The sequence below is a fragment of the Mustela nigripes genome, chromosome 16 (assembly GCF_022355385.1).
Source record: "Mustela nigripes isolate SB6536 chromosome 16, MUSNIG.SB6536, whole genome shotgun sequence".
NCBI classification, from domain to species: domain Eukaryota; kingdom Metazoa; phylum Chordata; class Mammalia; order Carnivora; family Mustelidae; genus Mustela; species Mustela nigripes.
In genome coordinates, this window is record NC_081572.1 from 18368809 (window position 1) to 18381632 (window position 12824).

Genomic DNA, 12824 nt, shown 5'->3' on the forward strand with positions numbered 1-12824 from the left:
GCGGTGCCTGGGTGGCTCAGTGGGTTAAGCCTCTGCCTTCAGCTCAGGTCATGATCTCAGGGTGCTGGAATCAAGCCCCACATCGGCTCCAGGGAGCCTGCTTCTCTCTTTCCCACTGTCTGCTGCCCCCTTGCTTGTGTGCTCGCTCTCTCTCTCTCTCTGTCAAATAAATAAATAAATAAAATCTTTTTAAAAATAGTGGGATTGAAATTTTTAAAAAATTTTAAACCCGGACCATAAAATGCCCCACTGGCACAGTCTTCTTCCCTCCCCAGAGGAGCATTCTTGGGCACCTGCTTCTGGACCTTTTTCTCTTCCATCTACAATCATGAGGTTTGGCCTTGTTGGCTGTACATGTCGTTTTCCGACTTGTTTCTTCTCTTGAACAGCAGGCTAGGCGATCTTTTCAAGGCCACGCCTATGACAGTCACTTGGCATCCCTCCCTGGTTCCTTCCTGTGGCGGGGACTACCCTTTGTAAGGGCTGCATTGTATTCCAGAGGAAGGATTTGTGCACCACCTCCCACATGTCGCTTTGTTGCTGGCAGTGCTGGGGTGAATGTTCCGTGCGTACCAGCCTTCTGAGTAATGGGGAGCGGTGTTTAAGGGTAAGGGTGCTGCTAGATTGCCCACCAAAGAAAGCAATTTCCTTTCCCACCAACAGGATGAGCAAGAATTTCCATCTTTAGGTCTTCATGCGCTCTCCCTGTTATTGACCTTCACCATTTCCCTCTATCTAGCGGGGTAGCAGTATCTTCTAATTGCTTTAATTTGCATTTCCCTCATGGCTGGTAAGGTTGACTCGTTGATTGGGCAAAGAGTGGAGTGTCCAGTCTCTGCAAAGCCCTGCACAGCCATCAAGTCACCAGAGGCAAATAAAACAGATGCCGTTCCCATCCTCCCAGGTGAAGGAAATGAAGTCCTTTTTTTTTTTTTTTTTTAAAGATTTTACTTATTTATTTGACACACAGAGAGAGAGATCACAAGTAGGCAGAGAGAGAGAGGAAGGGAAGCAGGCTCCCTGCTGAGCAGAGAGCCTGATGAGGGGCTTGATCTCAGGGCACGACCTGAGCCGAAGGCAGAGGCTTTAACCCACTGAGCCACCCAGGCGCCCCAGGAAATGAAATCTTTTAGTTGCGGATTTCTTCCCCCAATATTTTGTCTTTCACTTATGTTTATGATTCGGTGCTTTTATAATCAAATTTATTTATTTATTTATTTTTTAAAGATTTTATTTATTTATTTGACAGACAGAGATCACAAGTAGGCAGAGAGGCAGGCAGAGAGAGAGAGAGAGAAAGAGGGAAGCAGGCTTCCTGCGGAGCAGAGAGCCCGATACGGGGCTCGATCCCAGGACCCTGAGATCATGACCTGAGCCGAAGGCAGCAGCCCAAACCACTGAGCCACCCAGGCGCCCCTATAATCAAATTTAAATTGTTTCTGCATCCAGATCCTTTAATCTTTTCTTTTATGCTTTCACCCAGGAAAATCTCCTACCCCAAATAATACTCATAATCTCATGTATCTCTCAGGTTTTGTTTTTTTTTTAAGATTTTTATTTATTTACTTGATAGAGATCACAAGTAGTCAGAGAGGCAGGCAGAGAGAGAGAGAGAGAGGAAGCAGGCAGAGAGCCTGATGCAGGGCTTGATCCCAGGACCCTGAGATCATGACCTGAGCCGAACCGAAGGCAGCGGCTTTAACCCACTGAGCCACCCAGGCGCCCCTCTCAGTTGTTTTTTTAAGTGGGTCTTTTGTCATAGTTGTAAATACAACAGAAAAGGCTGAGCTCGCTGGGGTCTACCTCCTGGAAGAGGGCAGACAGCTCAGCATCTTCCTCCCCCCACCGTCCCCACAACCTGAGAGCCAGGCTGCCAGCTTAGGCCCAGGACCACAAAGCATTTCTTTCTCTTCCGTCGGGCCTTTTGGCTCTGCGAAATGAAAGCCAACATTTCTTCTAGAAAGGAGAGTTTGTGGCTCTACATAAGATGGTACAAAATTGCCTTTGCGTTGGAGAAAGGGAAGGAATCTCTGCAGATACAACTCTCCACAGAGGCGAGGAGGCTGGCGACAGCTGCAGGAGGCCGACCCTGGTGGACTCCTGTCCCGTCTCTACTGTGGGACTCCAAATGGTAATGGAGTGGACAGCCCAAGGTCCCTCAGCCAAAGGACCCTCCTGTGGTGGGTACTACAGGCTTGGGGTCTGGCAACGGCCTTCTGTTGTTCCTATACCCTTTATCCTATCACAAGAGCAACAGTTGCTCCGTGGTGAGGCGATAAACGTGGAGTGAGAGGTAGCTCAGGCACATGTGACCTAACACATCCACGCTTGAGTTCTGGGCACACATTGTTTATTTGCATTCACAAACACTGGCTTGGCTTAAAAGATTCCTCTTAAAGATGAAGGATGGTACTTTTGACTCTGGGACCAGAGGAGGGAATGAGAGAGTGAAGGGGCAGCTAGTGGCTTGTCTGTCACAGGCCCTTCGAGACCACACGTGTAGGGATCATTGTTTAAGACATCGTGCATCCCTGGTTGGGGCAGGGTGGGGCGGGAGACTCGACCATAAAAGGGTCCCAGGGATCATGCATTTCTTCCTTCCTCAACAACCATTTGCTCACATGCCTTTTCAAGGAATACAGTCCCAGTCCCAGTCAAGCTGAGGCAGGCACAGGCCCTTAATTAAGTAAGTGCAGTCCAAGGAAGGCTCTGAGGAGACCGTGCTAGTGGGTTGAGTCAAATTAGCTTTGACCCAGTCAAAAAATGTAGGAAGGGTGTGTACCAGGCAGAGGGAACAGCACATGCAGAATGCCCAGAGGCCAATCAGAGCAGGTCATATCCAGGAACCCGTAAGTCTGCCTGGTTTGGTGAGGCTAGATTACAGGAACCTCAGAGGCGGAAGGGCGATCAGAAGGCCAGAAAACTTGGCGGAGGCAGGGGAGGAAGATGGGTCTCCCTTACTGAATTTAGATTTTAGCCTGACCGTGGCAAGGAGCCACCAGGAATCAGAGTTGTGATTCCCAAAAGAAACTCCGGCATCCTTGAGTGGCGTGGATTTCAAGACCAAGCAGAGAGGGCCTCCCTTCAAGCAACAAAGGCAGTTTGGGCACAAGCAGAGTAGCGCACACTTTAGGAGGCCAAACAGGTACACGGGTCAGGGGGCGATAAGGATCACCCCCAACTGGCTTGGGCTGGAAGGGCCATCCGCTTAAGCAAAAGAGATGGCGGACGAAGGCTGAGTATGCAGATCATCCCGTTGGAAGCTGAAGCTCAGGTCAGGAGGGAGGTCAGCAAGTAGCTCTAGAAGCCAGTGAATGGGGGAGCTGGCCGGGGAGAGCACGGGGCGTGTAGACAAGGGAGCCAGGGGTTGGTCCTCCGGGATTGTAGGGAGATGACGGATGGAGGGGGCAGTATGAGCTCCGGGAGCACCCTCACCGAGGGCTCACTGGATACGCCCCTCAATACGCAGCAGCAGATAGTCCCTGAGGACAGGGGGCAGGGGGAGGTGGGCGGCGGCCTGTCGGCAGCGGCTGCCCAGCTGAGCACGCACAGCCAGCCGGGCCAGGTGCTGCAGCCGCCTCGGCTGGTTCGCCATGCTCAGGGCTGAGATGTAGAAGGCTTCGTGCTCCTAAGCCAGGAGTGGAACAAGATCAGATGGCCCAGCACCCTTGACCCTGCCCTTCCATCTGGGGATGACCTAGCACCAGGGGCCCCGGGGAATTTGCAATACCCACCCTGGGGTTTGGTGCATCTTGAAAGACTTGGGTTCAGAACCCAGAAGCCCTGCAGGGGTCATGGAAGACGGGACCACTCTGTAGGGTGGAGGCTCGGCCATGTCTGCACTCACCACTCCACAGATGCTGGCACAGTGCCCTCTGAGTCAGAGCTACCTGATTAATGCCCACGATGGTACAGTGAGAGAGGCTGGGGAGATGTGTGGGATTAGAGCTTGTTCTGAGCTGCTTGGCGGGGGGTGGGGGGACACAGGAGACCCTGGGAAGCCCATCCTGGAGGGATGAGGCCTAGGGCTCGTCCTTCCTCTCCATCTCCCCAGTACTCAGGAAGGAGCTGTGCCCCTGGGGTGGACATACCTGCCACAGCTCTGGGAGGACTGCGTCCATCCAGGTATCACAGGAGGGGACACAAGGGTAGGCATTGAGCAGGACTTCCAGGGCCCGAGGGAAGTTAGCACAGTGTTTCAGCATCTAGGAATCAAAAGAGGGTCTTAGGATCACCATGGCTCTCCCAGCCTAGGGCAGAACCAAGGTCAGCCTAAACCAAAGCCTCCCTCACGTGCAAATTTGGGAGGCTAAGGTCTGAATCTCTCCTCAGGCTTTCCTCTGCCCCAGTTTACCCCACCTTCAGGGGGCTGCAACCTCTTTGCCCCCACCAGTTTCTTGGGGAGCTGTTCTCCTTCCACACGCACCCCTATAGTTCTCAGTGGTCCTTCTCAAGGTGAGGACAGACCTTTGCCTACAGGACCTGGCTCTCAGCCTCTTGTCACCCCCCCTTCCCTGGTGGTAGGGGAATTGCAGTCACAGGCATCCCGCCCAACTGCGGCCTCCTCCTTTCACAGGTTCTCCCCGCGCACCTCCGGGCGCACAGGCTGGGCCCCGTAGTCCAACAGCGCAGCGAAGAGGACCTCGGGCTCCCAGTTGGGGGCGTCCTGCACGGCCTGCAGGGCACAGTCCATGGGCGTGTGGCCCGCTGCATTGGGCACTCCAGCGCAGGCGCCGTGGCGCAGCAGCAGCTCGGCCAGGGCCCCGCAACCATTGGCACAGGCGTTGTGCAGCGGCGTGTGGCGCTTGCGGCCGGCAGCGCGGGGATCAGCCCCGGCCGCTAGGAGTCGGCGCGCGGCCGCATGGTGCTGTCGGCCGCTGCCCGGGCCCTCGGCCCCCGCGCACGCGGCGTTCAGGGCGGTCTCGCCCTGGCTGGTGCGCAGGTGCACGTTGGCTCCGTGCTCCAGGTAGAGAGCCACGTGCTCCTCCAGGCCACGAGCCGCTGCCATGTGCAGGGGGGTCACCTCGCTGTCCTGTGCCGCCACGTTCACAGTCGCTCCCGCCTCCAGCAGCAGCTTGGCACACCTGGGGACAAGGCACAAGACCCAGAGACAAATCCTGAGGGACCAAGACCTGGTCTGCTGTCATCCCTTTCCCCCCTTCCTTCCCACCCTGCATGCCCGCAAGGCGAGCCTTGGTGTCCACCATCAGACTCACGGAAGCCCCATGACCGACAGCAGAGCTGCGAGGTCCACGATGTCACCAGGAGCATCTTCAGTCTTCTGATGGAAAACTCAGCCGAGAAAGACAGCGGTACAGCCAAGGACACACAGCAGGGTAGAGGCTGTGCCAGAATGCTAGTCTCTGCCTCAGATGGTCCCTTCCAGAATCTGTTTATTTCCTCAGTAAATTCCAATCATGGGCTAATCTTTAGTTCCAAAACCTGACTCCTTGAGTAGATTGGGACCCCAAGACCTGGTTCTGAATCACATGCCAGTGGTCTCCTAACATTTTGATAGCACAAAAAGTTTTGAAAACCCATGACCATGTCCACTATGAATGTTACATATAGAAAATTAAAGGGTGGGCGCCTGGGTGGCTCAGTGGGTTAAGCCACTGCCTTCGGCTCAGGTCATGATCTCAGGGTCCTGGGATCGAGTCCCGCATCCGGCTCTCTCCTCAGCAGGGAGCCTGCTTCCTCCTCTCTCTTTGCCTGCCTCTCTGCCTACTTGTGATCTCTCTCTGTCAAATAAATAATAAATAAAATCTTAAAAAGAAAGAAAGAAAGAAAGAAAATTAAAGGGATGGGGAGCCTGGGTGGCTCAGTGGGTTAAGCCTGAGCCTTCAGCTCAGGTCTTCATCCCGGGGTTCTGGGATCGAGCCCCACATCAGGCTCTGTGCTCAGCGGGGAGCCTGCTTCCCCCCGGCCCCCACCGCCTGCCTCTCTGCTTTCTTGTGATCTTTCTCTCTCTCTCTCTGTCAAATAAATAAATAATCTTTAAAAATTAAATTAAATTAAAGTGTATGGGCTGGAAAGAAAAAGGAATAGAAGTCCTAATATTTTCTTCTGCCGCCAAACTTGAAGAGTACCCTTCCAGACCAGTGACACCCGCTCAAGCAAAGGAAGGCATTTGGGGATCGACCTGCTCCACTTTCCCTTAGAGAAAACAAACGGAACCAAACAACAACAATCAGGTTTTAGGGAGCACATGTTTCACGGTCTCCCAGTTCCTGGAAAAACTATAGGCCGGAGCATGGGGCACCTGGGTGGCTCAGTGGGCTAAGTGTCTGACCCTTGATTTCTGCTCAGGTCATGGTCTCAGTGTTGTGAGTTAGAGCACCACTGGGGCTCAACACTGGGTGTGGAGACTGCTTAAGATTCTCTCTCTTCCGAGGCACCTGGGTGGCTCAGTGGGTTAAAGTCTCTGCTTTCCGCTCAGGTCATGATCTCAGGTTCTTGGGATCTAGCCCCACATCCGGCTCTCTGCTCAGCAGGGAGCCTGTTTCCCCCCCTCTCTCTGCCTGCCTCTCTGCCTACTTGTGATCTCTCTCTCTGTCAAATAAATAAATAAAATTAAAAAAAAAAAAGATTCTCTCTCTTCCTCTCACCTTCTTCCCCACCCCATCCTTCCTTCATCTCACGGGAGCGCATGCTCTGTCTCTAGAAAAGGCCAGAATACTGTTGAGGCAAATACGTATCATTAATCACCAGGGGGTAAACCAAACATGAAACAAACTCAATGATGCCATTAAACTGGGCACGTGAGTGGCTCAGTCGGTTGAGTGTCTGCCTTTGGCTCAGGTCATGATCCCAGGGTCCTAGGGTCAAGCCCCACATCAGGCTCTCTTTTCATCAGGAAGCCGGCTTCTCCCTCTCCCACTCCCCCTGCTTATGTTCCCTATCTCGCTGTGTGTGTGTGTCTCTCTCTGTCAAATAATAAATAAAATCTTTAAAAAAAATGATGCCGGGGCACCTGGGTGGCTCAGTGGGTTGGGCTGCTGCCTTCAGCTCGGGTCATGATCTCAGGGTCCTGGAATCGAGCCCCGCATCGGGCTCTCTGCTCCGCAGGGAGCCTGCTTCCATCTCTCTCTCTCTCTCTCTCTGCCTGCCTCTCTGCCTACTTGTGATCTCTGTCAAATAAATAAATAAATAAAATCTTTAAAAAAAAATGATGCCATTAAACTAACAGTAATTTATAATTAAAAAGCCAGAATGGCAGCCACTGGAAACCCAGGAGCAGACACAGCAACCCCAAAGAAACCCTGATGAGGCAGGGTCCCTCCCCTTCAAATGGCCAGAATTCCTGCTTCCATCAGTGCACAGGTCCAGTAGGAGCTTGGCTCAGGGGGCAAAAACGCAGTAGCCGCCAGCCATCTATGAAACTGCTGAACTTATTTCCTCTGTCAATTCTAGTCATGGGCTAGGTTTTGTTTCTAAATACTACATGTAAATAACATTGACAAGCTCATTCAGTAGGGTTTCAGTAAGTTTCACTTAAAGTGATAAAGTCTGTTGGAAAGCACACTGTGCACTCATAAGAATTTAAGAAAGGGGGCACCTGGGTGGCTCAGTTGGTTGAGGGACTGCCTTTGGCTCAGGTCATGATCCTGGAGTCCGGGGCTCAGTCTTGCATTGCATCAGGCTCCTTGCTCAGCAGGGAGTCTGCTTCCCCCTTTGACCCTCCCCCCTCTCATGCTCTCTCTCTCTCTCAAATAAATAAATCTTTTTATTTTTAAAATTTCAAATAAATAAATCTTTTTAAAAAGTTTTTCAAGGGGCACCTGGGTGGTTCAGTGGGTTAAAGCCTCTGCCTTCAGCTTGGGTCTTGATCCCAGGACCCTGGGATAGAGCCCCGCATTGGACTCTCTTCTCAGTGGGAGCCTGCTTCCTCCTCTCTCTCTGCCTATTTGTAATTTCTCTGTCAAATAAATAAATAAAACCTTTTTTTTTTTTTAAGCATTTTCATTAAAAAAAAAAAAAAAAAAAGCTTTTCAAGAAAGGGCTGGAAAATTGAAATCACTTCTGGGTCCACCATTGATTTGGATCTGGCTAGGGAGAAGTCCAGAGCATGTGGGCTGTGGGGTTGTCCACCACGGTTGTCCAGCCCTGGCTATGGACCTGATTTTTGGAAGTACAAATACCATCACACAGGAGGTCAAAAAGCCCGTTTTCTTTTGTTTGTTTGTTTTTGTTTTTTAAAGTATAGTTGACACTCAATGTTACATTAGTTTCAAGTGTATAACTTAGTGACTTGACAAGTTTATGCATTATGCTCTGTTCGCAAGTGTAACTACCATCTGTCCTGTAAGAGCGCTATTACAATATCACTGACTTACACTGAGCCTTTTATTCCCAAGCCTTACTCATTCCATAATCGGAAACCTGATCTCCCACTCCCCTTCACCCATTTTGCCCAACCTTCCATGCCTCCTCTCCAAAAAACCTGTTGATCTTAAAAATGTGGGAGGAGGGAATTTGGGGGAGACCTCGCACTAAGGTTGGGAAACATCTTTCTTGATGCTCACCTTAAAACAGGTAGGAATTCGGCTACAGAGGACTCAAAGGGGATAGAGGACTATAGTTGGAACAGGGTTTTCCAAAAAGGCAACAAGGCTTTTGCCTCCTGGGCTTAGCATATGTGACCTTGAACAAGTCCCTAAACCTTTCTGAGCCTCAGTTTTCTCACCAGTGGAATGAGATCTGTCTCCCAGACTGTTGTGAGGATGTGGGTATGAGAGGTGCACGCACACGCGCGCGTGCGCGCACACACACACACACACCCCTCCCCCAGGTACCTACTGCAAGGACTCAGGCGCTGTACAGAGGTGCAAGGGGGTCGTGCCCTCCTCGGACAACACGTTGGCCTTGGCACCGAAGGTCAGCAGCAGCTGCACACAGTCAGACTGGGCCCGGGCGCAGGCCTCATGCAAGGCTGCCCGCCCCCCAACCCGGGCATCCAGCTCGGCTCCCTGCCGGATCAGGTGGCGGGCACAGTCAGTGTAGCCTCGGCTGGCAGCGATGGTGAGGGGCGCTGTCTGCTTTGTCTTGGGGGTCAGCACCCAGAACCCTGGGAAGAGCAGGCAGTGTTGGGGAGAGGTGCATGAGACTCACAGGGCAGGCCCTGACCATGGCTGTTCCTTTGTACCCTTGGCCCAGCATGTATCATGCCCCAGGCTGTAGCTATGGAGAGGGGCTCATTCAAACCCTCAACTGGGAGTGTGTATTGGAACTGCCTTTCAGAACGGTTTTGTCAATCTGTATAGTATGTGTGTCATAGGAAAAAAAAAAAAAGGCAATTGCTCTTTAAAATCACAAGGGGGACGGAAGGAGAGTTAATCCTGTTAAGGAAACCTTGTGGATCTTTGAGGTCCTGATGGATTCCTTGGTTCCTGGTTGTTCATTAGGGTGTTCCGGCTGTGGGGTTGGGGGTGGGTCTGAGCTATACATAGAAGGGCCTGGAGCTGAGCTTGGGAGTGACCAAAGAGCCTAGTTAGGAGTTCTAGGATATTCCTGGGGCAGATGGGGAAGAAAAGGGTAGAAGTGGGGGAAGAGTAGAGGGGGGAATAAGAGATGGGGGCGGGGAAAGAAGAGGGGGAGGAGAGGCTCATCTTGGGACCCCAAATCTAGCCAGTCTATTTGGGCGCTAGTTATATAAATCATGGGACCCTCATACAATATGAATTATGCGACTATTTAAAATATTATGTGGGGACAGGGAGCCTGGATGGCTCAGTTGGTTAGGTATCCTACTCTGGATTTTGGCTCAGGTCATGATCTTGGGGTCCTGAGATGAGTCCCACAGTGGGCTCCACACTCAGTGAGGAGTCTTCTGGAGATTTTCTCTCTCCTCCCCGCTCTCCCCCTCTCCACCACATGTGCAATCTCTCTCTTTCAAATTAAAAAAAAAAACAACTATATATTATGTGGGGAGGCCTGGCTGGCTCTGTTGGTGGAGCATGTGCCCCTTGATCTCAGGTTTGTGAGTTCAAGTCCCACGGTGGGTGCAGAGATTACTTAAAGATAAAATCTTACAGAGGCGCCTGGGTGGCTTAGTGGGTTAAAGCCTCTGCCTTCAGCTCAGGTCATGATTCCAGAGTCCTGGGATCAGGGCAGCGGGCTCTCTGCTCGGCAGGGAGCCTGCTTCTCTCTCTCTGCCTGCCTCTCTGCCTACTTGTGATCTCTCTCTGTCAAATAAATAAATAAAATCTTTTAAAAATAAAAAATAAAATAAAATCTTACTTATTTTTAAAATTTTTTAAAAATTTTTTGAAAATTTTAAGTAGGAGCGCCGCCTGGGTGGCTCAGTGGGTTGGACCTCTGCCTTCAGCTCGAGTCATTATCTTGGGGTGCTGGGATCAAGTCCCGCATCAGGCTCTCTGCTCAGTGGGGAGCCTGCTTCCCCCTCTCTCTGTGTCTGCCTCTCTGCCTGCTTGTGATCTTTGTCAAATAAATAAAATCTTTTTTAAAAATTTTCTTTAAGTTGGCTCCACACCCACTGCGGGGCTTGAACTCTCGATCCTGAGATTAAGAGTCTCCTGCTCTCCCAAATGAGCCAGCCAGGTGCCCCTTAAAAATAAAATATTTAAATTATATATATATGTAATTATATATGTTTTATATATATGCAAATTATAATATACATATATATACATACATATTCAGAGAAAAGATTGCATTAGAATATAACTGTGTTCCTATGTAATTCACATGGTAATGTAATTTTAATCCTGAAAAGACATACAAACCACTAACGATGCCTCATCTCTGCTAAGTGAAAAGCAAGTTCTAGTCTGTGTTCCGGAAGGAGGATGGGGCCAAGCCTTTCCCCGTCCCCGTCCCCTCCCTCTTCTCCCTCCGTGCTCTTCGGCCCCGCTGGGTGCTCCCTACCCTGTTCAGCTGACCAGGCCAGCTGGTTGCTCACAGTCTCCACAATCATGTTGGCAGCATCTTCCTCTTGGAACAGGGCTTGGACCTGTTGCAGGTCACCGGAGAACAGAGCGCTGTGCACGGCTGGGTCTCGGCAGCAGCGGCGCGGCCTGGTGAGTCGGGCCCGGGCACTGGGGGGGCACCTGTGGCTCCGGCACTGCTGGGCGGTAGCCCGCCGCCGGTCCTCCCACTCTAGCCACTCCCGCTGCAGGCGGAGAGCCCGCAGCGTGGACGAGGTGAAGGGGAAGGTCTCCTCGGCCATTGGGGAGGGGCCCGGGGGGGTCTGGGCGGCGGCAGCTGGGCACAGCCGTGTTCCCCTCAGCCCGACTACCACCCTCGTTCAGAGGAGCCACCCTGCCCCTCACTCGTGACCCGGCCAGAGGAGCAGCTGAGGCTATAAATAGGTCCTTTCCCGGGCTGGTAAACACTGCTTGCCGGGAGTCATGATCCTAGTGCAGAGAAGGTACTGGGCCAACCCCCAGCCCAGGGGCAGGGCCAAACCCTGCCCCTGTTGACACCCTCTGGAGGGGGCAGCGGGAGCCCCAGGGTCAGCATCATCCCAATCCTCTGGAGTGAGGAGGTCTTGGGTTGGCAAGGTCCCAGGGGAGTGAAACAGTCTCTCTGGGAGATGGTCAGGACAGGGAGGGGGAGCCCGAGCCCCTAGCTTCTCAGATGTTGGCTGGAGGGCAGACCCCAGCCCGGGAAGTAAGGGCGGTGGAGGAGTCCAAACAGCCTTCCAGGGCCTGCAGTGGTCCCAGTAACTGTGCGCTTGCGCACGGGGTTTACGGTAATGACATCACTTTCACATCCATCTTTACTCCAGGGGCCATACTTCCTGGCTCATGGAGGTAAAAAGCTTGGTTTTGACAATGAGTTATACAATCCGGCTAAGGACCACAGTGGATCACCTCTGAAATGGGTGCTTTTATGTCAATTTAAACCATGAGGAACTGAAGGCTTAACAAGGTAAAATTTCTCGCTCAGGGTCACAGTTGGTGAGCGGTGGAGGACTAGGACCCAGCTGGCCAGATGGCGTAGATGGAGCACTTCGGCTCCTGCTGCTGTGGCCACCTGAGGATGGACATTGGTGGGAGCCTCTCCCCCACCCTCCTAGCACGACAGCACGATCTCTAGAAACCACCCGCCACAAATCTTGTGTCCCTCCAGCCCCCAGCTCCTAAAACGGCTCACCTGCCTGCCTGAGGAAGGCCAAGGGGTTGACCCAGGCAACTCTGGGGACTCTGACCAAAGAAACCTTCAAGCCACAAATCCATTCACCCTCAGGAAAAAGCAGCTTTGCTTCTAGAAGCCTCTAGGGGGAGGAATGAGGCCGTGAAATAGCGCTCGACGATGCTCTACCAAGAGCCCGGGAAGGGAAGGAGAGGGGAGGGCAGAAAGGGTGCTAGCCCCAGCCTCCCCCCTGGAACTCTGCTAACCTACCCCCACCTCATTCAGTGTGCTGGCGGGGAGCCCCTCAGCCCCGCGGGGTTGCCCTGGTCCGGGGCGCCCTGGCCTGTCTTCCCCAGCGCAGTGGACACCCCCCCCCCTGCCCACCGCACTTCCTCCCCTCCCTGGCTCAGCAGCCACCCCTGCTCAGAGACCTCAGACTTCTTCCTCTCCCTGTCCCGCACGCAAACAAGCTCCAGCTCCCATTCTCAGCTGTCAGTCACCGTCTCAGTGCCCCTCACTGGGACCTGCCCAGCCTTCTGGTGTTCCTCTTTGGCCAAGCCTCTCTGCTCTGCCGCCCAAGGGGAAGGATCTGTCTAAAATGGTTCATTTCCTAGTTTGAAAACTTTTGCGGGCTTGCAACCCCAGCCCTCTCCAGGCAAGCCCAGTGTCTGGGCTCAGAGCCTCCTGGTGGCCCTTCAGCCTTCCTGGCCATTCCCTGACCCCTGCTC

The 12824-nt window shown here is 52.6% G+C and overlaps 1 protein-coding gene across 1 annotated transcript; it reads right to left on the reverse strand.

Annotated features, from left to right (window-relative positions):
• Positions 1-1603: 1603 nt before the first annotated feature.
• On the reverse strand, positions 1604-11248 carry ASB16 (ankyrin repeat and SOCS box containing 16). The gene is made up of 5 exons (XM_059379801.1): positions 10888-11248; positions 8800-9067; positions 4592-5084; positions 4092-4205; positions 1604-3628 (listed from the first exon to the last, which is right to left on the reverse strand). Exons 1-5 carry the CDS (start codon positions 11186-11188, stop codon positions 3443-3445), a joined length of 1362 nt encoding a protein of 453 aa, XP_059235784.1. The 5' UTR covers positions 11189-11248; the 3' UTR covers positions 1604-3442.
• Between the last annotated feature and the right edge of the window lie 1576 nt (positions 11249-12824).

What these genes read in the sequence shown, in the direction of transcription:
- ASB16 (XM_059379801.1), bottom strand. Translation starts at nt 11,188, where the DNA reads ATGGCCGAGGAGACCTTCCCCTTCACCTCGTCCACGCTGCGGGCTCTC. An exon ending in GGCCTGGTCAGCTGAACAGG is followed by an intron (nt 9,068 to 10,887) that starts GTAGGGAGCACC and finishes TGCTCTTCCCAG; the next exon opens with GGTTCTGGGTGCTGACCCCC. An exon ending in CCCAGCCTGTGCGCCCGGAG is followed by an intron (nt 4,206 to 4,591) that starts GTGCGCGGGGAG and finishes TTTGATTCCTAG; the next exon opens with ATGCTGAAACACTGTGCTAA.